Raw genomic sequence first — 26,072 nt, 5'->3', positions numbered from 1 at the left:
AAGTCAGCTTTTTCTTTATTTATTTGAGGCAACCTTCAACTGGATAGTATACCATTTAATACCCTATGACCCGGTTTTAACAATATGAACTAAAACGGGAAATTGCTGTACATTAGCCAAGTTCCTTTCCTTAATATTCTGCAATAATTTCCTTTTGAGATTAGCATGAACCTAGATCAGATGTTAAAAAGTTATCCATAACTATTTAATAAAGCTCAACTATTTAATAAAGCTCGTATAGCCGTAACCTGCTGAGGTCGTACATAGTCGGAGACAAATACACATACCTACACACATTTGTACATAACTTGCAAAAAATAAAACTCCGCTATTCCAAGGGACACGTATCGCACTATCACATGAAATGTAATTAACACAATCGATCACCGGTTAAAATTATATATATTCTCTATGTTTATGTAAACCGCTTCAATATTCCCTACTCTTGTCTCACAGAGCATTGCCACTAATATAAAACCACTGTCGTGGTTTCTACGAAATGCACTTTTGACCACTTTAAAGGCCCACTACCTTTCCGAAACAAAAACAAAAAAACCCAATTTCCTTAAAAAAGAATACTGTAAGAAAGTGTATATATTGATAGCCTAAGATGAGGTAACAGCACCAAATTATTGCAAGATTTTCTACGTGATCCATGTTAACGTTGAAGATTCCTTTCGCTATTTTGCCGTCTGGTGCAGCGATAGTCATGCGGTAATTAGGACGACGGCGGGAAACATAAAACGACTCGCGTTATGAAAATTAATATTTATTTCATTTAAATTTAGTTGTTCAGAAGGTGATGATTAGTGTAGTATTAACGGTAAGCTTATAACTTTTGCGACTCTACAAAATTATCGATCTCGTTTTATATACCATTTTAAAAATTAAAATCCATTTCTAAAAGGTAGTGGGCCTTTTACCAAAAACATTTGCATTAAATTATTAGAATTAAGCGTCTATTTATTGTTTACTAACTTTCGTTTGATTGCGATGATTTGTTTTCGTGAATTTATCAAAGTATATCAACGATGTTTATAGAAATGTAATAGTAATAAACTAAGTAGTCACAAAAGGAAGGTTATTGACAGGACTGATGAAATCACAATTCCAGTGTGATTAATGAGTTGTCCTAAATAGACGCTCCGCTGAATGGTTAAGGAAGAGGTCCATGATTTCAAACACTGTCATCACACTAGCCCCAACAAAGAGTCCCATCGATCCACCTATGTCACCTGAAAGGTAACAACATTCAGCAATAAAGATGCAGAGGGATTTGACATGTATGCATGACGTATTCACACACGAAGGCCAAAGAGACCTTGGATGGTAGATAGAGAAAGAAACAGGGTGGACGTGAAGCAAGAACAACGATTTCTAAGAAAGGCAGCACTGGTCGTCTCTAGTGATGACTTCAATTATGTACCATGCTGCGGATGAGGATAAAGTAAGTACGAAATTCAGTTATAATTGATGTGTACCTCATCCACTGCTTGTATATCATCTGAGCACAACTGTGTGACGTTCTTTAAAGGTCGATTTCAGTTCAGTAATCGGTGTCGTGCATAAAACCATCGAAACGATTTTATGCAGTGGGATAAAAATAAAGAATAATAATTAAAAAATGAAGATTTCTTATTTTTTGTTTATTGTTTTAATTTACAATAGCAAAGTTTAAATAAGTATTGAATTATACTACAATGTAATACAGTAAGAAATGATATTATACCTTAAGGCCCAATATACGTAACTTATCAGGCTTACCACTAACATTTACAAGAAAATTGCCACGTTCTCTCTCCATAAAATGTTGATTAAAGCCAGGTAAATTGTTACTGAGATTGGCACTGTGAAAACTAAAAATAATTTATGTGACCCACAATAAATACAAACCGAAACGATACGAAGAAGTTCACGGAAAGTCTCCATTTCCGGAAAATAGCACGTGATTCGATTGACTTCGCACCAGAAAAACGGAAACAGACATGTTATCGGCTGTAGAAGATGTGTAGGCCTTTACACGAAACGCTTTGGTTTGCAATGACGACTGTTTCAAGATGCATGGCAGGTATGTTACAAGACGATATTTGACTGTTCGATATCATAGGTTTATCTGCATAGAATATATATCCGCTTTTTATATACTGACGTGGGCTGATGATAGTCAGAAGTCCGTGCTCTTTCAAAACGCCAAAAGTCCAGCGCCCCTTACCAGGGTCGCTAGTTTTTCAATGCTTTCTTTTTTCAGGTTTCATGTCATTTTCTGACGTCACTCAAATTCTCGCGAGATTGGTTTTGGCAGCCATATACAAACAACGTGCCTGAAAATGACGAAGTCCGAAGAAACTGGAGGAAATGCATGTGTTAACAGTCGTTTACACATATAATTGATATGGAAGGTAGTGTAAAAATAATTTTTCTATCGAACTATGCAATTGTCAACAAATCACATGAAACCTGAAAAGAGAAAACATTGAAAAACTAGCGACCCTGGTGAGGGTCGCTGGACTTTTGGCGTTTTGAAAGAGCACGGACTTCTGACTATCATCCGCCCACGTCAGTATATAAAAAGGATAGATAGTCAGAATCATTCGGATTACATAGAATAATGTCATTATACACGTCTTTCATATCTATTTTAGGTCGTAGGTACAATATTCGATCATTGTATATGTCTGTGATTATAAGAAAACCTGAAATGTTACGTGTATTTGGCCTTTAATGTCTGAATACATAAGAAACCTACGGCTCATTTAGGGATGTATTAGATGATGTTGATAATTCACATTGCAGATGAAATATCAAAATAACGAGAAATTAGAAGTGACACTTACATAACAAAGAGAAGATATCGTACGCCTTCTGCTGTCGTATTTCTTCGTAGTTCATTTCCCTATAGAATATATCCAGCTCAAGATAATTATCCCTGAAATAAACGGAATAAAGTTATATATAGTGACGACATGGTTACAGAAATTATATAGGAAATGGAATTGTCAAAAAATTTGACACTTTAGCTACGACAGTCCTATTGTGAACACCTGAAAGACATACGACACTACTCTAGTCAATGTTAATGCGATCTGTTATCCTCATGGAATACGACTAGGTAATATGTGAGTTCAAAAGTCTAACTTAGGATATATGAATTTCCAAGCAATAAGACATGGTATATAACGTAACGTTTAAAGGCTGAGAATACCATGTAGAATATCCATCCATTTTGGTTAAAATAATTTTTTCGTGAACGGTATGAGCAAAACGTGGCGAACACCTGGTATGCCTTTTCAAGTTAAAATCTCTTGCATAAGAGAGAAAAGTCTTAGCTTAAGCCAAGGTACGTCTTAGCAGGTACGGTGTCTATACTTGAGTTCAATATTAGAACATTTAAATTTCCTGTGTATTTGCAAATATCAGATCAGTATCAAACATCTTTACCACGACGAATACTCACATGATAACGTTATGGTCGACTTTGGTTGACGTAACGAATTTAGATAGATGTTCCTGCATCTGATCCATAGAACCATGGAAATGACTGTCCGTTAGCCCTACTATAAATCTAATGTCATTTGTGTTTCGATGCATAGTATAGTTATTTTCAAGTTCACAGACAATCTCGGTACTGTTTTCTAAGAAATCTGACATATTTCTGAATAAATAATATTCTATCATTTCCTCGTCATCGATGATGGTTTTCCATATGGACTGTGCTATCGGAATCAGGGCTGTCCAGCCGTCGTATATCGCATGCCCACGGTTTCTCACCTCTTGGAAAAACATTTTTATACTTATGGATGCCGTGTGTACCATTTCTACTTGCGCCATCTTTGCGACGTCGAGTTTGCGAATGGACGAATCCGTAAAATAACTAACAGCTCGATTCACCAGATCCGACAGAACATGTAACGTTGAGTTTGATACATTTTCAAGAGATTCTTCCAATTGTATCAAATTATCTTTAATGTTGCGAATAGTCGTCATGAATTGCGTCCTTGCTTTTAAAAACTTTTCACGTCGCGATATGATTACCCTTAAAGGTCTCTCAATGCTTTCGTAGTAGAACACACTCTTACTATGGTAGAACCTCTCACAGGCGTCTACGTACTCACCACTGATGGAGACCATTCTAGTGGTGTTCAGACTGTTCGTTTGCATCACTTCATTTAGAAAGTCGAGATACTCCAACAAACTACTGATAATGGCCTCGATGTCATCCTTCAGTCGAGGACCATACTGTGTAGCGTAAGAATTATGTGTAAGAGAATCATTCAGAAGTTTTCTTGGTACCATCATGATATTATGTTTTCTCGGCTCAGACATATACTTATAACGGAACAATGGTGTTCCTGTTTGGTAGGCCTCGTACAGCTCAGTATAATTGGCGAGGGCTCGTTTGGCTGTTTCAATTCTGTCACTTATTTTAGCCACTATGATGGTGTGTAGGACTATTCGTCTATCCATATTGCTCTCAAATGCTTCCGAGACTAAATTCTTTATGTATGTCTCTGTTACAAAGACAAACTCATGAAAACCAATACAGAGGAGATTAAGCGTCCTTTCCTCCATGGCATCCCTTACACGTATGAAGTTACGCCTCACATTATACTCCTGGTACCCGTAAAGAAAATCCTTCCTTCGCCACACGCGCATCATTTTTTGGGATTCATGTTCAACATTTATTATCTGTTTTGTAATTCTCTTTTTCAAATCTTTGTGTATTAGAGTATGCACTGATGTCAGTGAATCGTTCACTGCAAGTACAACGGTTTCAAATTTCCTAATTTTTTCCTCTTCCATGCGATGAGTTACTTCCCTGGCTCTCGCCAGTTCATCAACCATTTCTGATGTAACGAATTTGTCCAGGATTTTGTCAACTGCATTTCGGGAAGTTGTGGCATATGACAAAGTGGGGTCAAACATAAGTGTTTTACAGGAAGTCGGGCATGTGCACTGCTGACTTCCTGTTTGTACCGATAACACTGGAATGTAAACGATAAAACAAATCATTTACCATAAATTGATTTGATTATGATACACTTCAATTGAAACATGGTAATTATATCTTAGATTGAAAATGGTATTTGTATTGATTACGATAAGAAAGCCTGTTAATAGTCCATATCATGTCTAGATATTATAGAAGTAGCATTCTATTTAACGACGTGTTCAGATACAGGTTTCAAAATATGATATATATATAAATATTAATTTCTATAGGTGTTTTCCGAAGGGTTAGGAATAGAACAGAAGTTGATCATCTTCATTCGTTCTGATGTTAAATGACTGTGGTAAATGTAAAAGTACTTACAATACTCCTGTTTGGCCGGAAGAAAGCAGCTGAAATAATCTTTCAGTGAGCATATTTTCGGTCTATCTAAAACAAATGTAATTGAGAGGTAAAATTTGACCAGCACATATATATAACTTATTCTCAATTTGAAGATTCAATTATCTTTTACTAAAGATGATATTGTTCATTATAAAAAATATGTGAACGCAAAAGATCACTACACTTATTTATATCCAGCAGCCAATAACCAGAAAACATCACAATATTTCAATGTAATATCACTGCATCTTCAGTGTAAAAATCCACAAATTATGAACGGAATGTTTTGGTTTTAGTGCGAAATAATTTGCACTCCATACCTACGTTCATATTCTTCTTAAATAATACAGTCATTGAGAAGGCCTTTCTTAAGTGTAAAAAAATCTTATTTGCATGTCAGTAAAATTATATCATGAGCAAATGGGAAAAGGTTACTTCCTGCTCACCTTAATAACTGAAATCTGAAATAGCGACCAGAACCAGACGTTCTAAATGAGAAATCGTTTTATTTGATTTATGACAGCCGGAATACAAGCTTTAACTTACTGTCGATGTTTGGCATGTAGAAGTCGCGACAGCCACATCGTCTGTCAATGTACGCCATCAAGCATTCCAGTCGACACGAGTCGAAGGTATAGTGGTCAAAGAATCTCAGGCCTTTCTCACTACACTGGCCGTGGGGAGGTGGTAGGTTCTCCAGCTGTGGAGACAATCAAAACAATGAAGTGTCTTACACTCACAATCATAGTAAAATAGAGAGGTTTAGGACAAGATCAGGAAAAAAAGAATCCATACAATTTAGAATTTAAACTCAACTTCAACTGAACTCCAGTAGTATTTTGTACTGTACTGTTCAGGGAACGGTGGTCCTGTGGTAGATTATAGCATGTAATTTAGTGTGGAAACAATCACAAGGGATGTAATGAAAAATGGTCGTTGTCAACAAAACAAAATCAGGAAAAATTGAAACGTTGAGAGAAAAATACAACCAACTTTTGCAAATTGCAGTTTAATTAGTAGGGATTTACGTGTTTTTATTGCTGAAAAAAACCAATGCCGTGTGTATGTGCCCGTCGCAAAATATTAAGATATATGTTTACATCAACTTTGATTTCTCAATGACATAAATCACGTCGAGACATTTACCGGAATAAAATTGATGAAATGAGACATGAGTATCGATACGGCAAGGGCATCCATTGTTCTTAATACTCTCACCATCGATATTTAGTCAATCAATGCAATGAATTCATACACTATCGCCAGAAAACTATCTTTATCACATAACTGGTCCTTCCAGCCATGTCATACGGCCATGCCATTAATATCGTATGACACATATGTAAAAAGACTATCATGACGTCCCATGTAGTTTTGACGTCATAAACAATATTTGACGTCGCATAATTGTCTCAGTAGACGGAAACGTCAAATTCGAGACGGATTTCTACTGTTTTATATAGAGACGAAATTTAAAGTATTACTTATATTTCTTTTTATAAAAGTTATGTGATAAATAGAATCTAACACTCGTGACTATGTAATATGAAATTTATCAAACTCGTTAAATAGATCTAAAATGAAATGAAATAAAAGACTCGTGGCAAAATTCATATCACATAGTCACTCATGTAAAATCCTCGATTTTTACAATGGACATACTGCTATGACTTGTAGTCCTATGAAAGCATGTGTGCCCGTGGGGACGGAAATACCGAGTTCCCTGACTCGGGCCAAGTCCTGCTGTCCGTGGGTGAGGATCTTGACTCCTGCTGCACTCCCTGGGCCGGGCATGTACTCGTATTGTTCCACATTCAGCAACAGACGCAGACCGGCGTCAGATCCTACAATGGTATATTAGACAACAATTATGCATCTGGAAATACAAATGTATATGTATTGTGTTTCCCTTCGGATTAACACAATAATTCCTCTTATGGTATACACATATTGGTTTTACTGTCATCACCTGAGTTTCCATGTTCATACTTACCGTTGTTGAACCAGATTTGAATTTGGATAGTGATCATGCCCATAGTTATGTATGCTAGATTAAAGATTAATTGGTTTTAATCGTGTATATAAATGTCTAGTTAACATAATATATATATATTTGTTTTGGTGCATGCGTAATCAGTACTTCATTCTATATAAAATATTAGTGTCAAATAACTTTTTCGGGATGCAATTAATTGTTGTTGATATTTACATCTTGAAGTAAAACAAGAAGCTTAAATTTTTCACTGGTGATAATGGTGAAAAGTAATTAACTTTTGTGACTGTAAAAAATACTAATTCATCTGTTCTTGTTTGGGTTTTTTTTAGAGAAAAAAAAGCATTTGTCAACGATGGAGCATCTTTAAAAGAGACTTTCGAGAGAGTACGGAAAACGATATAACTAGTTTATAACCAAATCTAAAGAGACTTGAAAATTCAATTCGTTACTAGATTAGTTTGTTTTATAGTTAGAATGAATGGGGCCGTTGATTTCAATACCTTACAGGTACGTCACCTTTTCAAACATTGACTCCGCTAGAAAATAGTTAGTATGTCTTTTATATTAAAACAGAGACTTAAAAGAAAGTACGGAATATTTTTACAATATCTACATACAAAATATGTAGTTAGAAAAAGCATAGTGCCAAAATATTTCCTCTTTGTATTTTTTTCGTCCTTAGAAACAAAAGTTTAAATAAGGACAAAACGTGTTATATTCAAACTTGGCAAGTATAGTACACTAAATTGCAGTCAATTTCATACTAATCAAAACGTTTGTTCAAAAGCAAAAGTCATTAATCAATGTAATCATCTTACCGGACCGATCATTAATTATGTGGTCTTATTTTAAAACAAAAATCTACATAAGCTTACAATACATGTACGGTTATCTCAAAAAGACCTTCACAAAAGTCACACAGCATGTTAATACTTATCTATATATAATACTCCGGTACTGCATATTACATTATGTTAGAATTTTCCTATCAAGTAGTTTTAAGATTCACGGCGCGATAAGGATGTTACGAGAGAAGAAGGGTCTATGTGTGAGTTTACCTAAGGAGGATGTTATGAGAGTAGAATAAGCGTCTATGTGTGAGTTTACCTGAGGAGGATGTTATGAGAGTAGAATAAGGTCTATGTGTGAGTTTACCTGAGGAGGATGTTATGAGAGTAGAAGAAGCGTCTATGTGTGAGTTTACCTGAGGAGGATGTTATGAGAGTAGAAGAAGCGTCTATGTGTGAGTTTACCTGAGGAGGATGTTATGAGAGTAGAAGAAGCGTCTATGTGTGAGTTTACCTGAGGAGGATGTTATGAGAGTAGAATAATGATTTATGTGTGAGTTTACCTGAGGAGGATGTTATGAGAGTACAATAATGATCTATATGTGTGTTTACCTGAGAAGGATGTTATGAGAGTAGAATAATGATCTATACGTGTGTTTACCTGAGGAGGATGTTCTGGGAGTAGAATAATGATCTATGTGTGAGTTTACCTGAGGAGAATGTTATGAGAGTAGAAGAAGGTTTATGTGTGAATTTACCTGAGGAGGATGTTATGAGAGCAGAATAATGATCTATGTGTGAGTTTACCTGAGGAAGATGTTATTGGAGTAGAATAATGATCTATATGTGAGTTTACCTGAGGAGGATGTTATGAGATTAGAAGAAGGCCTATGTGTGAGTTTACCTGAGGAGGATGTTATGAGATTAGAAGAAGGTTTATGTGTGAGTTTACCTGAGGCGGATGTTATGAGAGTAGAAGAAGCGTCTATGTGTGAGTTTACCTGAGGAGGATGTTATGAGAGTAGAAGAAGCGTCTATGTGTGAGTTTACCTGAGGAGGATGTTATGAGAGTAGAAGAAGCGTCTATGTGTGAGTTTACCTGAGGAGGATGTTATGAGAGTAGAAGATGGGTCGATTTCTGAGTTGAAGGTATAACATAGTCCATGGTCTGTAAGGACAGTAGTAAAATTCTCAGGACCACACGGAATATCGCCCCAGAAACATCTATAGAAAGAAAATCAATAATTATTACAGAATTATAAACATACACGTAGTATAGTAACTAGGATAATCGTAATCATCTTAGGAATATTGAAATAAATGGGGTAAAATTACCATCATATAAATATTTACATAATAAGACATAACTATAAAACACCAAAGCATATTTGCATACATAATGATTATCATAACCGCATCATAAATCTTCCACGTATCCATATCTTGAAATATATTATAAAATTAATATATATATAATAGTCTTAGAAAATTGGATTAAATAGAATTATCACAATTATTCAGAATTTTTTTTACATGTGTCACACATGTTATGAAACACTTACTTGACGATAAGATTCCCTTTCTTGTGACCCGTGAGCCAGAATAACTCGCTAATGGCGAGGTGAGAGGCGTTATAAACCTCTAACTCGGACACATTGAAACTACTGAGAGATTTCTTATACACTGTCTCTATAAGTCTGTATAGTCCCTGATCTGTCGCTGCAGTAGCTCTGGAAATAATCATGTCAATATAAAGTATTTACACTTTTTGGGAAATATTACATGTATTTGAACACAAGCGCTAATTAAACTAACCCAAACATCGCACTGTTATAGTCAAATGGTTAGCTTCTATCAACTTAAATGGCTAAAGTAATTTCATTTCATGATATCAGGTAGTAACTGAACTTGTACAACATCTATGATCAAAATATAAAGAGGTTAAAAGTTGGTTTATAATCATTATCTTATCACAATAGCTATCGTTTCTTCATCACTAAATAGCTATGTACGTAATCAATGTCCTATACAGAAATGTTAAGTATCAATCTTTCATTTTTGTCGAGTTATAACTACGTTAAGGTAACGATTTGAAGCAGGATATTTCGTGTTTTCCAAATCATCATAGTGCGAGTTATGCGTTATGTTTTCATCGTCACATACAGATTAAGTATGTGACATTAATATACGGTATTATTATTGTTTGATGAATTCAGGAATTCCAATAATCAATATCATTCACATCTGTAGTATAATTCTACTTTATATAACTTAATCTGTAACCTGACTAGCGCTCCTATTTTTTCTTGTTACACCTTTGAGCAGAATTTGACACTATTGTCGATGAGGGATTTGGTATGATTTTCTATATACTATTGTGATATATATTGGATTAATGTTTAGGTTCATGACTGCAAACTTGATGTGTGATAAGTCTGTTGGTATATTGACCCAAATGCCAAAAACGCTTATTAGGGAAAGGGAACACCACCATTAATGAGTAACTCGTGTCTGTTTTAAATTGTTGATTTAAAGGAATATTTTACTATGACGTAATGGTGGACTTTGACATTCTCTATATAATTGGGTTTTTTATTATTAAATTGACCAAAACATTATGCTGAGACTTGTTGACTCTAAACCTATAAGCCTTGACCTCGACCTTACCTGATAGGGTTTTGGTTACACAGCGTAACACCGGGGAAGTAAAGGGACTTTATGTAGTTGACATTGACCCCTGACCTTACCTGAAAGTGTTTTGGTTACACAGAGTAACAGCAGGAAAGTAAAGGGACTGGTTTTAGTTGACATTGACCCCTGACCTTACCTGAAAGTGTTTTGGTTACACAGAGTAACAGCAGGGAAGTAAAGGGACTGGTTTTAGTTGACATTGACCCCTGACCTTACCTGAAAGTGTTTTGGTTACACAGAGTAACAGAAGGAAAGTAAAGGGACTGGTTATAGTTGACCATGTCCCCTGACCTTACCTGAAAGTGTTTTGGTTACATAGAGTAACAGCAGGGAAGTAAAGGGACTGGTTGTAGTTGACCTTGACATTAACATTGACCGGATTTTCGTAATAATACAGAATTCTGTCCACGATCTGAAACGTCATTACGCCGGAACATACCAGGACAAGAAGAAACCACACTAACCTAAAACGATAAAGGAATATTAATACACACTAGAATTATAAGTAAGTTGTGAAATTAACAGTAGCCATGGAAGTCCAAAAAAAGTTCAGAATTTAAGTTTCTGAGTTAAAGTTTATGAGTTTTGACTTTACTTTGATAAAAAGTACGTATTTCGTCATTTTGGAGATAATTTGCATGCTTATGCATTTTTAATTCAGATTTGCGGGTGCCTAAAACATGATGTTTTGGTAGAAATTGTCAAGAATTGTTGTTTAGTTTTCAGAACTTCATTTTTACACTGCCAAAATGTAATTTTATATTTCTTTTGTAATAACTCATATTGTTTATATTGCCTTCAGTAATTGCGAAACCAAACAGTCTTATTTATAAATCGATGGTTCTTCATGAACCGCGTATTTTCTATTACTTAAAGCCAAAGCAAAACTGATCTCCTGTGGATATAAATTGCGCAAATAACTAACTCAAGTGTGATGCATTTATCAAACCAGTACATCGTGTGTTACATCAAACGTTTTAGAGAACGCCATTATTTGATGAAAGCAAATCAAACACATTGTATGTGGTAATAGTGTGTTAACCTACAGCAACACACATGGCCATCAGACACTGTAGTAATTAAAAACCAATCCGACAGATCTGTACATGTACATTGAAACTGCAGAGAATGATGTGATAAACTGAACATTTGCCAGACACCTACTCCAGCAAAGGCCTCTCGTGCGGCCAATTTTACTTCAGGCGTAATTAAGAAAGTTCCGTCAACGTCATTTTTAAATGTTTTATGCAGTCTAAATAGGATCTCATGCGTTAGATATTGAAGTAGTAGGGGATTGTGTTTATCTTAACTCATCACTACGGTAAAGTGTACTACCGATCATTTTTGCATGGATGCTACTCTCAGTTTTTATGAACATAGTAGCAAATGTTTTATCCGTAAAATGAGAGGTGAAAACATATACTAACGAAATAACATGAAAGATATTACAAATAATAAGTGTCATCCTGACTTAAATCACCACTAATTGTGATGTATTTAATGGAATTCTCTGCAATTTCAATAAAATACATAGACTGTCAATGTAAATATGAAATATATACCTAACTATTTTGCAATAAGTACGTAATGCGTAACTAAAAGGTGAAAAGGTGCTTACATAGTATTTTGCACTGAGTGCTATATGGCTCGCTTGTATCTGGCAACAGACGGTCACCTGTTGAGCAGATCCAGAGAGGCTTCCGCGGTTATCTTTTACGATACAACATTTATAGCCACATCTCCGTCGTAAATACGTTACTTGTCAGACTAAAACTTTTGTTTCTAAAAACTCTAAACTAGTTTTCCGGTTCAGTTCACATTCCTTCCAAAATCAGGTCAAAGTTTCATGCGATTTGCTGTAGTAAAACAGTTTTAGTTTGCAGTGTAACAGCGTTATCACTACGGTGGTAAGACTAACTTTAATATAGACTGTTGTATATGTTACTGTAGTAGGTACTTAGTACTATGGCAATGTAACTACTACTACCTTTGACTTTAGTTTAGGAGAAAAAATATCAATAACATCAGAAAGGTAAAACATCCGTCGCTCACTAAAGTGACAGGGGTGTGCTTTCCTATTAAAGACGTTAATAGTTATAGCGTTACCCCGTGTCTGTCAGTCTTCTACGGCTATATCCTACCACCAAACATATGTAATTTGATATTCGGTTGTTGCTTTTTGTTTTTGTTATTTTCCAGATACATTCTTATAAAATAGTAGTACGGTTTGATTTAAAGGTTCCTTAGTATATTTTCGAAAAACTTTTCTCTAGATTCATGTTATCTTGTAATAGTAGGTAGCCTTGTCTTCGTTATAGAGCTATATCACTAAAGCTATTTGCCAGAGACTTAGAGCAGCGCACTTTATCTGGTCACATTAAACTGTCAAAGGGTGAGTCAGGTTTCTCCCACGACTCCCTTAGGTGACAACAACAACACTGAATGGATGTTTCTTGTGTTAAATGAGAACAAATTCGATTCCGTCACAACAATAATCATCATTTAATTATTCTAAGATTACTTTATATTGACTTCTATCGCGTTCTCTATTATTTGCATTGAGACTCAACAAATATTAAACACTTAGAACGAGACAGACAGCAGTTAGACATCCAGACATTTAGTGACAAACGTTTTCTGTTGGCTTAAGGTTTGGTCTGTTAATGCGTTAATGCGATATATACAAAACCAATGCTGTGTAAGATTATCAATATCCTTTGTTCTTATTCCTTTGTGTGAATATTCGATATCATTGAGTCGAGCCATTCACCTATTCGCAATCACAAGAAATATCTCAGACTAAGTCATTAAAATAATTCTAGTTCGTTAATGCGAAATTACCAGCTACATTACGTCCTTAGAGAAATCACAATATTGAAACCTGGCTCGATTTGTGTAATGACCTTTTTCTTCGGGGAACCGGACATGTATGAATGTAAAGACAATATTGAAAGCAAACACGAGTCTTTTGACAATATAAAAATCAAGGCTATTACAGATCTAAGAAATCAATACAAGAAATCGACTTTGTAGACACTCAATTTTTTAAAAATATTTTGCTACATTCCCCATCTTTGGCCCGCCCCATTGGCTCCTGGAGGCCCAGACCATTTGTTTATTCAAAATTGGTTCCACTTAACCAAAGGAATCTTCAGACAAAATAAGACCCAATTATTTAATTCCTACAGAAGAAGAAGGATTAAAAAATGCTACATTTTTTCCTATTTGGCCCCGCTCCTCGGGCCCTTGGGGGACCAGAGCTTCTGTTTGTACAATATTGGTTCCATTTATCCTAAGGAAGCTTCAGACCAAATTAGAATAAAATTTATTCATTCCTACAGTAGAAGAAAGATTTTAAAGAATTTGCTCTATTTCCCTTATTGGCTCCAACCTCATGCCCTTGGAGGACCAGACCCACCGTTTTAACAAAATTGGTTGTCCTTCATTCAAGGAACCAAATTCCTACAGAAAAAGAAGGATGATGTTTTATAAGAATTTACTACATTTTCCCTATTGGGTCCCATCCCTCAGGCCTCAAATTTGGTCAAAATCCATTGAGCCATTCATAACTAGTAGGGATTTTTGTGAAAAGTTGACGGACGATGGATGCCGCGTCATTAGATCACCTTCGGGCCAGGTGATCTAATGAAAACACTAGATATATAGGATCCCAATGGCGACCTTATATGTCTGTCATAAACTATTATGATGTGGCATGCCCATTTTCTGCATCTAGAGAGGAATTTTCATGTAGCTTTAAATTGTTTTGTTTGTTCATCACACATCACTTTACCATCAATGGTATCACGGCTTCTCCTCAACCAGATCCGTCAAAGTAAGGAATCACATATATCTACACTTAATTCATATATAACTTAGAATAATATAATACTACAACGCCAATAAAAACTGGTATTCTGAATGTGTACAAATCATCTGCATTGCCCATCAAATATATCTAAGGTTAAATTCCAGATTGAGAGCAAATCGTTAGCCGTTTGTGTAAAAAAGCATCAATCGGAAAAGGTGGATTTCAAAACTGATATTGAACATTTCTGCATCACTCATTTGTGTTATTTCATTTATATGCATGTCGACTTGACAACCATTATAGTACAATGTATAAGTGAAGGCCATAGTATGTCTAGCGATATAGAAAGTTTTATACAAAATAATTTACATACCGTCTGATAAAGAATGCGTCACTCATGGCGATGTAGCGTAAACCATGGAGCGTTGTGGAGTCGGAGAACTCCGTTAGCGCCACGTCCATTGGGGATTTCCTATACTTTGGATATTTTCTCCCGGGACTGGAACAGTGTACACAGTTCCGGTCCGTCGATTGATTGCGAAGCGAGTCATCCATGTTCGTTAGTCTGTACTTATCCCGAAAGTTTGAAGACTCAAAACTCGCCCCATTTCCGTTTCCTGCCATTTTGTTACCCTAGGTTAGGTACCTATCCAATAACAAGAATAAATATTTGGTTGATTTTACAATTCCGTATAATGATAGCTGTTAATGATAATTCCTCTAGACACTATTGCTAAGATTTTTCTTTTTCTCATTTTCCAACATTGCTTTGCAACGTAATGGTCAGTGTTAGTTGGTATATTGCCATACAGTACAATGAAGTCTTGATGTGAGCTTCCTTTAACAGAGAAGTATAACCTATGATTTGAAAGCTATGTCTTGCTGCTGATGTCTGATTGCAATGCAGCGCGAAACACTGACTGACACAAAACAAAGCTATAGGGTATGGTTACAGGCAACCGGACACTGTCCGGAGAGATCCCGTGACCTTAAGACCATGGTCATTTCACATCAATACATAGGAGGTATATTTTGATATACTTCCTATTCATCACAAACCCTATTATAATCCACATCTATTATTACCCCCATCTATCATACTCCTATCTATTATAATACCTCTCTATTATTATTCCTATCTATTACAATCCATATATATCATTACCCCCATATATCATACTCCTATTGATTGAGCTTATTGAGCTATTATAATACCTCTCTATTATATTTCCTATATATTATAATCCCTATCCATTATAATCCCGGCGAATTCAATCTATTATAATTTCTATCTATTATTCTCCCTATCTATTATAATACCTATATATTATAATTTCTATATACTATAATTTCTATCTATTATAATTTCTATAATAATTTCTATCTATTATAATCCCTATTTATTATAATACCTATCTATTATAATCCCTATCTATTATAATTTCTATATATTATAATTTCTATTTATTATAATTTATAATCCTTATCTATTATAATCCCTATCTATTATAATCCCTATCTATTATAATTTCTATATATTATAATTTCTATCTATTATAATTTATAATCCCTATCTATTATAATTTCTATCTATTATAATCCATATATATTATAATTTCTATATATTATAATTTCTATCTATTATTCTCCCTATCTATTATAATCCCTATATATTATAATTTCTATATATTATAATTTCTATCTATTATAATTTATAATCCCTATCTATTATAATTTCTATCTATTATAATCCATATATATTATAATTTCTATATATAATAATTTCTATCTATTATAATCCCTACCTATTATTATTCCTATCTATTATACTCCCTATCTAATATAATCCCTATCTATTATAATTTCTATCTTTATAATCCCTGTCTATTAGGACGACTGGTTCGCCCGTTGTCAGTATAATGTGACCGGTGGGGTGTGTTGCTTGGTGTCTTCGGCGGCATGCTTCAGTGATATAGCACTATAAAAAGTGCAACAGTTCCACTATACATGAAGACACAACACAAATATACCGCAGTCATCCCAAAACACGCACCTCGCACAACATACACGAATCACACCGCATACATGGGAGGCCGTCCTTACATGACCATAGCTGTTAATAGGACGTTAATTAATCAATCAAACAAACAAACAAACAAACAAACCCCTATCTATTATAAACCCTATCTATTAATATAATTCCTATCTATTATAATTTCTATCCATTATAATTCCTATCTATTACGATCCCTATCTATTATAATCCCTATCTATTATAATCCCTAATTATCATAATTTCTATCTATTATAATCTCTATCTTTTATAATTTCAATTTATTATTCTCCCTATCTATTATAATCCCTATCTATTATATTTTCTATCTATCTATCTATTATAATTTCTATATATTATAATTTCTATGTATTATACTCCCTATCTATTATTCTCCCTATAGATCTATTATAATCCCTATCTATGATAATTTCTATCTATTATAATCTCTATATATTATAATTTCTATGTATTATACTCCCTATCTATTATAATCCCTATCTATTATAATCCCTATCTATTATACTCCCTATCTATCATAATCCCTATCTATTATAATTTCTATCTATCTATCTATTATAATTTCTATCTATTATCTATTATATCTATTATCTATTTCTATCTATTATTCTCCCTATCTATTATAATCCCTATCTATTATTCTCCCTAGCTATTATAATCCATATCTATTATAATCCCTATCCATTATACTCACTAGCTAAGTTATCAAATGAAGGAAAGATTTTTCTGGTATAGTGTGTTGGCTATATTCCAGACAAAAAACGAAATTACAGCAGCTTCAGAACAAAACAGGTGCGTGTGAAACAAAAAATTCGTTAAGGTTAAAAAGCACCAAAAAGCCTGCAATAGACTATTTCCATTCATCTCCTACCTAGTTATGGTAAAGTGAAATACCATAATGGTTTTACACCACGTATCAATGGAGGAAGGATTACAGACCGTAGTTAGGTGGTTTCCTCTGTCTAATACAACCTTCTTTCGCCATCAAAACTCGACACTTCCTTAAATGATATGACGGTAGTGAACACCAGACTCAAACATGTAATTTGTATCTTAAAACATTGTACCCCAACAAACACGGACGGTAGTCAACACCCAAAACAATCCTAACATGTCAGTTGTATCTTAAAACATTGAACCCCAACCAACACGGACGGTATTCGACACCCAAAACAATCCAAACATGTCAGTTGTATCTTAAAACATTGAACCCCAACCAACACGGACGGTATTCAACACCCAAAACAAACCAAACATGTCAGTTGTATCTTAAAACATTGTACCCCAACCAACATGGACGGTAGTCAACAGTCGAAATAGACCAATCATGTTAGTCGTATCTTAAAACATTGTACCCCAACCAACAAGGACGGTATTCAATACCCAAAACAAACCAAACATGTCAGTTGTATCTTAAAACATTGAACCCCAACCAACACGGACGGTAGTCAACAGTCGAAATAGACCAATCATGTTGTTACTTGTATCTTATAAAACATTGTACCCCAACCAACACGGACGGTAGTCAACAGAAAAAAAGAAAGATTAACAGAGAGTAATTTCAACACACTCACCTTTTTAAAAGAACATATATACATACTCTGTATCTTGTGATCAAACATGATCGTTGACCCACTCCACTTCCTCTCTATAATTAGTCCAGTCTATTAAAGGGAGTAAGTTCTATTACACTGTCACTATTAATACATCCCCTCACGTTTATCCTCCTAAAATGTTCCCTAACCACTGATAATCAACCAGACAGTCAATCTGGCATCTAATTATAACCTGACTTCTGAGAGCACGGTATCCCGTCAAAACCGAACATGGGGGATGATTACTCACGCTACATATGTAGATGGGCCCAGAGTGGTAACGATGTAAAGCATTGTCAATTTACCTCCAACACAAATAAACAATAGAATATCCATGCCACGCAATCACACTGGTGTCGGTCTTGATCCTGGTTTGGTCAGGTTGTGAAATACTGTTATTCAACGTGATTCTGACATTAATATAAGAATATAATTGATGTTATGAGTATATGGAAGAATTTTAGGGGATAAGATGCATGTTTTTTTCCCATAAGTTCAAGATTCCCAATGTAAACATACTAGTTATTTGAAATACTACTAAATTAATATATAATGTCTTTGCATATTACAGAGTTACCTCCCTTGCGGGTAGGTATCGCTTGTTACGTCATTATTTTGTGAGCGCAATTCACGTCGTTTTCTCAGAAAAGTATGACATTACACTCGCAAACACATGACGTCACAATCAATACCTACTCGCAAGGGCAGATAACTCTGTAATATGCAAATATAGAATAATGGGTCTTTGACTTACCAGCTTGCTAAATATTGTAAACAAATATTTGATGTTAAGTTAAGCCAAATTGTGAATATTTTTATCCATAACAACAATCAATATTGAAGTCTGCCTTGATATAGAATTATGGGCAGTGTCTTTCGTATGAAAATCTTTTTAGAGCGTGACACTTTCAAGAGATCATGGGGAATTATTTTAGTGGAATTAACACAGACTTTTCGGAATTATGATAAACCCAATTAGCGAAATGTACTCGTATGGTTAATATCTTTATATCGTTACCAGCGGCGCATTTTGTTGTTCTCAAACAGCTCCTGATGTACTTTGTATTGCCTTATGTGATTTTAAATTAGATTGGCTCCATACATGTCGGTACGACTTGTATTTATTTGGGTTGTGACAAAGTCAGGCAATCTATAACACTGAACGCGCTTCCGTTGTAGGAACACTTGGTAATTTACTCTCCGAAATTTGTCTACATTTACTCTATAATATAACTGATTTTGAGTATGGATATTAATGCTGTTACTAATCTAATGTTCAAGCTGATAACACTTTAGCGATATTTTTTTAGAATATATTGCTTTAAGAGTTTGTGGTGATTTTACAAGGAATAAAATATCATCAAGATGACGATAGTTTGACCGAAAATCCAGTGTGAAAATGTCTGTGACCTTCATTATTTTTCTGACTGTTTTTCAGTAGTATTTTATTTTCAAATAATACATAATTATTGGGAAATTACCAGATCACGTGACTGATGATAAAATGACATTCTAGCTTACGTGTTAACAATCAGCTATCATTAACTGTCCTATGACGCACTGCCGAGGTTCTATACAGATTTTCTGTCTGTGTCATTTCGACTCAACACACTGTGTTATTGATAGCAATACTCACTTTACTATAGACAAATGGGTTTTTTCTACCCAAACCACTGACACTTCATTGAATATACTTCTTCTGTATGAGAGAAAAAAGTGTAGGTTATGTGGAAATAACTTATGTATCAATATTGCAATCATAACAAAACCATTAACATATGTCACAACTTTATAATACCTGGCTTTTATCAACAGTTATCAGTGGCGTTGGAAGATGAAACGTCATGGTGGGGCAAAGGTCCTCAATATTTTGTAAACCCCCCCCCCTACAGGAGGAGATTATTTCAACTCCCAACCATATAATATATGCTTTATGTACATTTTTCATATATCACTAAATTTAATCCTTGTACACATTTATAGACAGTGGGGTCGCTAAAAGGAAATTAACGAATACGCAAATTGGCCAAATTAGCGTGTGAGCGTCGAAGGCGCAAGATTTTGGTGTTTTATTAGGGGTCTGAGGGTGACCCCCGGGATGAGTTTTATGTATTTTGATGATATTGCGATCGCCCGAAAGCGAGAAATTTGGTGTTTGGGGGATCCGGGGGTCTCCCCCGGCAAAAAATTACAATTTAGAATGGCTTAGATGAGTTTTACGATGCATTTTGATGAATTTGCGAGCGCCCAAAGGCGCGAGAATTTGGTGTTAGGGGGTCCGGGGGTCTCCCCCGGGAAAAAAATTACGATTTAGAATGGCTGAGATGAGTTTTACGATAAAGTTTAATGATTATAAAGCGTTCTTAACATGGTAATTTTTCGATTTAAAGCTACCTGCATTTAGAAATGATAATTGTGTCGTCATAACATTATGGAACCCTACTCGATCTGAATATACCGGCTTCACACCATCGGCACATTGTTGTGTAACATAAAAAAATGAATTAATTGTCTCGCTAAGACATATAAACAAATTGATCTTTTAAGAGACATTTTTTAAAATAGTACATAGAATCCCTTGATGGACATTTTTAGTCTAGTTTGTGTGTATTGAATTTTTACTATTTAAGGTTTGACATTATGTGCTTGAACGTTTTAGGAAATGCGCCGCGCAGCGGAAAATTTTCTAGAATGAAGTACGAAAAATGTGCAGGAGGACCCTTTTTTCTTTCAAATAAGCATTTTTAGAAAATTTCAGTCGGCGAAAATGGGGGGGCAAAAAGACATGTTTGCCCCCCCCCCCGTCCTGGGGAACGGGGGGGGGGGGGGGGGGGGGGGGGCAACTGCCCCCCCCTGCGCCCCCCTTCCCCCGCTTCCTACGCCCCTGGTTATTTAAGGATTAAATACATTGTAATCTTTCTGGTGGTTCTATCGAAGGATAGAGTTGAGTAGGATCCACATACAGTCAATTCCAAATACCGATACCCTACTCAACTGAATCCTTCGATAAAACCACCAGAAAATCTTAAATGCAGAAACTTTTATTGAAAGCATCATGACAAGTGCAATGGCATTATACCCAGTGTACGTATTTATAAGTGAAGGCCAGGAAGGGCAGTTTTATAATATAGATAAAAACCTATTGCAAACATGTGCTCCAGTAAAGTACACGTTCTCTACTTCAATGACTTCCATCATACAAATCTGGGCAAAATCCACATTAAAACAATTACTGATGGGTTTAAAGGTTACAAACATTAGGCATCTTAAGGATGTATTCTTCTGAGGTTTCAGTCCCGTTGAAGTCTCGTTTCAACATAGATCAAAGAAGTTTTGAGATTTTCAAATAAAATCTATCAATATCTGTAGCAAGTTGCCAGATGCAAATTTTGTCAAAAAATTACATTTCTATTTTTAGGAGAATTTTTTTATACGGGGATTTTAAAAAAATGGCCCATTTGGCGGCCATTTTGAAATTGTGTTTTTTTTCGCTTCAAGTAGACCCACAGTTTTACCATTTTTTACTGAAATTGTTTTTACTTAAATCATCACTTCGCCAGCATTTTAAGCTGTATTGAGCTAATTTTTGCTTCAAATTGTTACTCGGTTCGTAGTAATTAAAATATTAAGCATTAATATGTGAAATAATACACTTTTGTGACTTTATGATTTAATGGTAATTTGGGCGCTTTTATTTTTTACTCCAAAATACTAAAAAATAACAAAAATTCAAATGGGGCAAAAAAGTAAGCACACGGACCCCCAATTTTTCTTCCTGATTTAGAAAGAGCAACCGTTTCCTTATTGATATGCAAAATAATAACAAAAGTTTAATACCAGAACTTTTTCTATAAAGGGTTAAATTTGGCAAAAATTGCTGAAAATGGTGCATTTTGTAGCTCAAAATTAAGGGTAGGGGTAGCATATGTTGTTATTCCGAGAAGAAATATTAGTCTAATTGATCAAAACTGGTATATTTTTAAAGAAGACTACTAGAAAACGAATTCTACAAACATTCACACATATCAAACACCCCATTAGGAAATTATGGCTTTAATCTCTATCTTATATGGTCAAAACGGCAAAATTCCCATAAAATCCGATATTTTGTCAACTAGGTATCTTTGAGTGAAAAAAGCTCAAAAACGAGCACACGGACATATGTTTTTTTCCCCATTTTCTTTTATGGTATGAACTCCTTTTTCCCAAAATCTATATGAGAAAAAAAGTTTAATACAAGAAAATTTTGACTTCTCAGACATTAGGCATCTTAAGGTGCAACTAAGATGATATTAGATGAAATAAGGATTTATGCTGCCGATAACAAATACGATTTTACAGAACTGGGTAATTGTGCTAAGAAGTGGAAAATAGATAATGACTAAGTTACTCACTGCGTTTGTAAACCGTTTCATCACATTCAGATATTACTTTCAGACTAACATAGCACAATGAGAAACCTATAGGATTTCATATCTGTATTACTCAATATATGTGCAGACCTCGAATTTTGTGGGGTTTTTTCATAGAATTAAATTCCCTTTTCCGTATACTGTAAACATGATTTAGTATAGATTTCGTAAGTGTTATCAGAAGGTGAATTTGCAAGACTACAAGTATTCCTTACCACCTGTCCAAATGATTAAAAAACGTATCATATATTTTTGGATGGTTCCAGGATAAAACAAAACTTTGATTATTTGCAGAAATCGTTCTTATTCTTTATCACCCAAGCACTTTGTGGTATAAAGAATTAAATACTGTATTTTTTTTATGTTGGTTCATTTGCTTCATGTTAAAACTTTGTTCGTCAGTTTCTATTCCTAATTTTTTTGCCGTAACCTTCAAACAGATTTTGCATCATTTCTCGTTACATCAGTAAATAAACAAGGTCATAATGATACGAATTGAAGGTGTGTTTTAAGTTGTAGACATGAGATCGTTACTGATAGCTACAGAAACACGAGGGAGGGATCACCTGTTTCGTGCATCTGATATGCTGTTATGACAACAAGCCGAATAACAAGCTGATGGAAGCGCCACATCGTCTACTTGTAAGAACCAGTAATATTATACGACTCGGAGCCATTCACATCGGTACAACTCATTACCTGGTTAGGTGCATTTCTACCAAAGTCTATAAGTCATTTTTAGTTAGTTAGTTTTAAGGTTAAAAGTTATTTGACTTAAGTTTAAAATTTAATTGACCTCAAGGTTGAAAAAGGTGTTTTGACTTTAAGTTAAAAAATTATTTGACCTAAAGTTTAAAAAAAAGTAGTTGTAAAACGTAAAGTATTATACGTATTTTATGAGAAAATGCCGTGCCATACCTATTGTCATATTGCGCGTCTGCCTAGCCCCGAGTTGGAAATTTGTATCAAACCTCTTTTATGATCAATATAAAACATTACTATAAACATGCAATGACAATTCTTCGAAATAAATATTTCATAAACGTTGAGAGTCATCAGAACAACAAATTACAGCGTCAAATATAATAAATGCATGATGTACAGATTATCATATGAAAAAACAATAACGTCTTGTTTTAAATATAGATAAGTACGCAAATATCATAAAAGATAAAATATTTTGGACATTATTTGATAGTGCAGTTGATCATTAACGACATATTTCCCATTGTCCTCAAATGGCTTGCAATTTTAATTGTTTTATTTAAATCAATATATTTTAGCCCCAAGTAAGTGTAACATCTGGGCGAAAAAATAAAGCACGAGTAATGTAAAAAATGAAGTACAGTAATGTGTTGTTATTGGTCCAGGCTGATGTTATTGTTGTCGATGGAGTTATTGTCAATGCTATTGTGTCGATGTGATAAAGTCTTTGCTAATGATCTTAAATTGAAACTGTTGAATGAGGTTGCTGGTTGTATGCTGTTGTTGTGCTTGTTAGTCTGTAGGCGTTTTATAAATTTATAGGTCTATATTTATAAACTAAATACAGGCTTAAAACTTTAAACCAATTTTAAAAATCATGTGCACTGCAAAACAGTTTTAGGAATTAAAACCTCGCAAAGTTGAAAACCACGATTTTCTGTCTTCATAAATCCGTTCTTTTACTTTTGTTATCTTCTCAGTGTGATATCCATGACATGTCTAAGGATGTTCAGTTGTCGGCGTTCCGAGCCCTAAACATACAACCTTCCTCAAGTTTAATCGATGACAGTTGTCATCAATTTTAGCTCAATAAAAGTTTTATTGGATTATCTAAACTATGTAACTTTTCTGTGCATCTTGACATAGAGCAAATGATTGATATACCAGAGTGGTGTACATCTGTTACTATATACAGGAAATTTATCTACTAATGTCAAATACTCGGCTAACTCGAATAACAAAACGGTTTGAAGTAGTTTGACATTATACAGATAAAATTTTAGGATGCTGTTATACAAAAATTGATAGCCTGGCATTTTACACAAATAGTTAACATGTCATGGTGGCATTATCATATAAATACCCATAAAAACTACACTCTACTCTCTCTTACAAAGGTCAAGTTGTCATTAACCGAAATTTCATATTATTTTACAGGTTTCTATTGCTCGAGATACATGTAACCAAAAACTACCCAGGAAAACCCGACGGGATAGCACTATACAGCTATACTTTATGCAAAAACGTCACTCTTGCAGATACACACTGAATACATGTATGTCATAAGCATCACTCTCAGTTACACACTGGACATTTTAGTAAACATTTTACCGACCATGTTAAACTTTCTACTGCTATAAGTAGGACTGATCTGATAACAAGACCTGGAAAGAAAGCAAATGGAATATTTTTCCTGTTATAGTGCGAAGGACTAGAATTAAAGGATTGTATAAATTCATTTTAAAGTGATTTGAAGTTATGATTTTTTTTGATATAGCGTTAGCAGCTCTTAATCTTAATATTGTATTGGAGTTTTCATACTTACCTTGGCTAGTGGGTTTCTACATGAAAGGTTCGTACACTCATGATAAAATATCACTTGTTAGGTCAACTATGAGTACGTTTATAAGCATCCCCAGCAAACTTTCTCTCTTCCGATCGTTTCTGCTTGGTGAGATCCGAACAACACAATTGTATCACGTGGCTATATTATCCCTCGAAGGTTATTGATGGATATCAATTATTAACAGAATAAAAGTTCACTAATATGGTAATGTTATACACGTAAAGTCAATAAAATTGTGATTAGCAGTGATTTACAAGTAACGAGCACACCGTGGGTCTGTGATCACTGTGGCAAACTGGAGTGATTTACTCAAAACACCCGGAGTCTGTTCTTCATTCACTCGTGGTATCTGGGTCTTGATTATTAAATCCAGAAATGAATATACTGAATAGTAGTACTGTCCTGAAACATCAACATTTTAATCGTCCAGAAATATCCTTATCGAAATATTAATCGACATTTACTCCTGTGTACCCGTTAAAATCCGAGTTCTGTTACATCTTCTGACGCTTTTTCTCATTCGTACATTTTAACGCCAATTGTAATGTGTTGTACAATTTCTTTTGTCAAATTCTGCTTTGCTAAGTTTATTTCGTTAACCCTATGTTGGTCCGTATACGCCTTTCGCTTTTCTAACGAGATAACACTGTACATAGACTTACCCTATGATACACACTGTTTTACCACTACACTTTTTCTCGTTCGTACATTTTAACGCCAATTGTCATGTGTTGTACAATTAACTTTTGTCAAATTCTGCTTTGCTAAGTTTATTTCGTTAACCCTATGTTGGTCCGTATACGCCTTTCGCTTTTCCTAACG

The 26,072-nt window shown here is 34.7% G+C and overlaps 1 protein-coding gene and 1 long non-coding RNA gene across 2 annotated transcripts; one reads left to right on the top strand and one right to left on the bottom strand.

The window, feature by feature from the left end:
• Window positions 1-3: 3 nt before the first annotated feature.
• Window positions 4-25,749, bottom strand: LOC138322406 (degenerin-like protein del-10). The gene is made up of 11 exons (XM_069266440.1): window positions 25,230-25,749; window positions 14,992-15,264; window positions 11,104-11,271; window positions 9,679-9,846; window positions 9,216-9,340; window positions 6,995-7,176; window positions 5,879-6,032; window positions 5,312-5,377; window positions 3,455-4,982; window positions 2,835-2,926; window positions 4-1,235 (listed from the first exon to the last, which is right to left on the bottom strand). The coding sequence occupies exons 2-11, from the start codon at window positions 15,240-15,242 to the stop codon at window positions 1,120-1,122; spliced, it is 2,850 nt and encodes a 949-aa protein (XP_069122541.1). The 5' UTR covers window positions 15,243-15,264; window positions 25,230-25,749; the 3' UTR covers window positions 4-1,119.
• LOC138322418 (uncharacterized) lies at window positions 1,959-24,912 on the top strand. The gene is made up of 3 exons (XR_011208390.1): window positions 1,959-2,068; window positions 23,213-23,341; window positions 24,842-24,912. It is a non-coding gene; the product is annotated as an uncharacterized lncRNA (long non-coding RNA).
• Window positions 25,750-26,072: the final 323 nt, after the last annotated feature.

Source organism: Argopecten irradians, chromosome 1 (assembly GCF_041381155.1).
Source record: "Argopecten irradians isolate NY chromosome 1, Ai_NY, whole genome shotgun sequence".
NCBI lineage: Eukaryota > Metazoa > Mollusca > Bivalvia > Pectinida > Pectinidae > Argopecten > Argopecten irradians.
Note: the sequence above shows the minus strand (reverse complement) of the source record. Positions and strands in the feature narration are given on the sequence as shown.

Excerpts from the sequence above, each read along its gene's own strand:
- LOC138322406 (XM_069266440.1), bottom strand. The coding sequence starts at position 15,242 with ATGGCAGGAAACGGAAATGGGGCGAGTTTTGAGTCTTCAAACTTTCGG. Across the intron at positions 9,341-9,678 it reads AAAGGGAATCTTATCGTCAA|ATGTTTCTGGGGCGATATTC; the intron begins GTAAGTGTTTCA and ends TTCTTTCTATAG. Across the intron at positions 2,927-3,454 it reads GTCGACCATAACGTTATCAT|GGATAATTATCTTGAGCTGG; the intron begins GTGAGTATTCGT and ends CGTTTATTTCAG.